Source organism: Lactuca serriola, chromosome 2 (genome assembly GCF_051521515.1).
Source record: "Lactuca serriola cultivar US96UC23 chromosome 2, Lser_US96UC23_V15, whole genome shotgun sequence".
Classification (NCBI taxonomy): domain Eukaryota; kingdom Viridiplantae; phylum Streptophyta; class Magnoliopsida; order Asterales; family Asteraceae; genus Lactuca; species Lactuca serriola.
Genome location: NC_136409.1, coordinates 232,923,916 through 232,926,184, shown reverse-complemented (window position 1 = coordinate 232,926,184; position 2,269 = coordinate 232,923,916). Strand labels below are relative to the sequence as shown.

The 2,269-nt window shown below is 36.1% G+C and overlaps 1 protein-coding gene across 1 annotated transcript; it reads left to right on the top strand.

Annotated features, from left to right (window-relative positions):
- Positions 1 to 465: 465 nt before the first annotated feature.
- Positions 466 to 2,047, top strand: LOC145088885 (putative membrane-associated kinase regulator 2). The gene is made up of 2 exons (XM_079027322.1): positions 466 to 1,550; positions 1,706 to 2,047. Exons 1-2 carry the CDS (start codon positions 689 to 691, stop codon positions 1,789 to 1,791), a joined length of 948 nt encoding a protein of 315 aa, XP_078883448.1. The 5' UTR covers positions 466 to 688; the 3' UTR covers positions 1,792 to 2,047.
- Positions 2,048 to 2,269: the final 222 nt, after the last annotated feature.

The window sequence follows — 2,269 nt, the reverse complement described above, 5'->3', positions numbered from 1 at the left end:
CTCACTCTTAACACAAAATTTGATCTATTTAACCTGATATTGAATCTAATATTGAATGTCATTATGGGTTTTTTAAGCACTTGTAATAATTGATTACCTTCTAACAATGTTTATTTTAACTGACTAGTGTTTAATACACATTATAAAAGTTCATTATCCTATTATAATGAAAATTAATTAATTATATATAATGCATATGTATTAGGTCTTAAGTCTAAAAGTACCTATTTCAAACTAGAAGGATGTAATTTTAAAATGTTGATAATGTAATTTTTGTGATTCTCTCTAATTCTGTATTATTAATTCTTATTGTTTTTACAGTTTAATATAAATATAAATAACGGAGAGAGATCTGTTTTAATAATTAGTATTGGAAAATGCAACGTGACGCCACTGTTATACCATCACAAGGAATCAAACAAACACACCACTCGTCTTTACTCTCTCCCCCTCCCTCCCTCCCTCCCTCCCTCCTTCCCTCTCACTGTTGACTGTGTGTGCCACTGCAAAAAGCTTATTCTTCTCTCCCTGTGCAACTTTTGCAGACCCAAAACGCCATTAAACGAAGGGAAAGCTTTCCCCCTTTTCTTTATTTATTTATACCCCCTCTTTTCTCTCCTCCTCATTCACACTCTTCAAACCAATTAATCAACCAACCCCCAATTTACTTACTCTGGCTTTTCCTACCATGGACGTTTTCAGCCTTCTCAAATTCTGGCGAAATGCCGGCGTCGGAGACCCCATTAGCGCCGGTGATTTTGATATTACGGACGACGAAGGATCATTTTTCGATTTGGTTTTCACAAATCCGAACAATCTCGAAGACCAAGAATGTGGTGAATCTCCTTCTGTCAACGTCATTAGTGGCTTCCACAGTGACCACTACCAACAATTTTCAAAGTTGGGTGGCGCTGATTCAAAGTCAAATCACACTTATTCGTCTCCCCATGCCGTGTTTTTCAACAATAAGAGGAAAATTTTGCCACTAGATTCCTCCAATACGAAGACGCCGAGGTCTCCGTTTCGAGGTTTGATGCTGGGGTTTCAGAATAACAAAACCAAGTTAGACAAGAAGGAAATGAAATGCGAAATCGAAGAGGTTACGATTAGTTCATTGCTCAAAAGAGATAACAGTTTCAGGAACAAATTGAGGTCGGAGAAGTTTCTAGATCATGATCAGATGTCGTCTAAGCGTTTCTCGAAGGACGTTGTTCACAAGTACTTGAATCTGATTAAGCCGTTGTATATTAAGGTCTCGAAAAAGTCTAACGACAAGGTGAAGTCGCCGGATCAGACTTCCTTCCCGTCTTCGTCTCCGGCGACTGCACCCGTATTTTCTCCAAGGAAGGAAGAGAAACCGTCAGGGAGAACAGTATTTAAAGAGGTCCGTAAGCATTTAGGCAAAAGTCGCTCCTCTTCGTCATCCTCCGCCACCATTAAATCGATTCCGTCGCCGGCGTCCAGGAAAGACGATTCAGCTTTGCAACAACAAGACGGAATCCAAAGCGCCATACTACACTGCAAAAGATCGTACAATTCACCTTCTCAAGGTAAACATTTTTGCTTCAAAAGTATTAAAATGTTTTAGTTCAGTAAAAAAAATTGGAAAAATATTATTTAAGTCACCGTCCAAATTGATGTCAGAATCACGGGATATGATCATTTCATGGAAACATAATATATTCAATTGCCAATCTGCTTTCAGGGTGCAACGTTCTTTCAAGATCTGGAAGTGCTCCATCTCATGGGCCTCGGATCTCCATTGATGAAGAGAAAAGAAGCAGCATCTGATCTAAAGAAGAAATGGCGGGAATATATATTCATGTATTTAGTTTAGTACACTGGTTAGTACTAGTAGCATCATAAAAAAAATTAATGTGTGAAAATTTAGAAAAGAAAGAAGTATGTGGTAGCAAAGTGGAAAAGAGTCGAAGTGGAAGGTGGTAAGTAGGGTTTTGATGTAAAGTAAAGGGTGATGATTATATCATCAGAAATTCAGAGTTATGACAGGGAAGATTAAAAGAAATGATGAAGAAAATCTTTTGCTTGTTGTGTGTTGCACTCTTTATTATAAAATATAAAATATAATATTTATATTTTTAAAACACATATACATATCACATTTTAACCTTTAGTCTTTTACTGACTACCAGAGGTGTACAGGTTTTTACTGGAGTATTTGATTATTAATAATATATCGAGTATTTTGTTTGTAAAATAATATATTGCATGTTTTAAACAATTTATTTATATATAAAATATAGTTATT

Bases quoted from the DNA above. Each gene is read 5' to 3' on its own strand.
- LOC145088885 (XM_079027322.1), top strand. From the start codon at position 689: ATGGACGTTTTCAGCCTTCTCAAATTCTGGCGAAATGCCGGCGTCGGA. The intron at 1,551-1,705 runs GTAAACATTTTT...ATCTGCTTTCAG, and splicing joins GTACAATTCACCTTCTCAAG to GGTGCAACGTTCTTTCAAGA.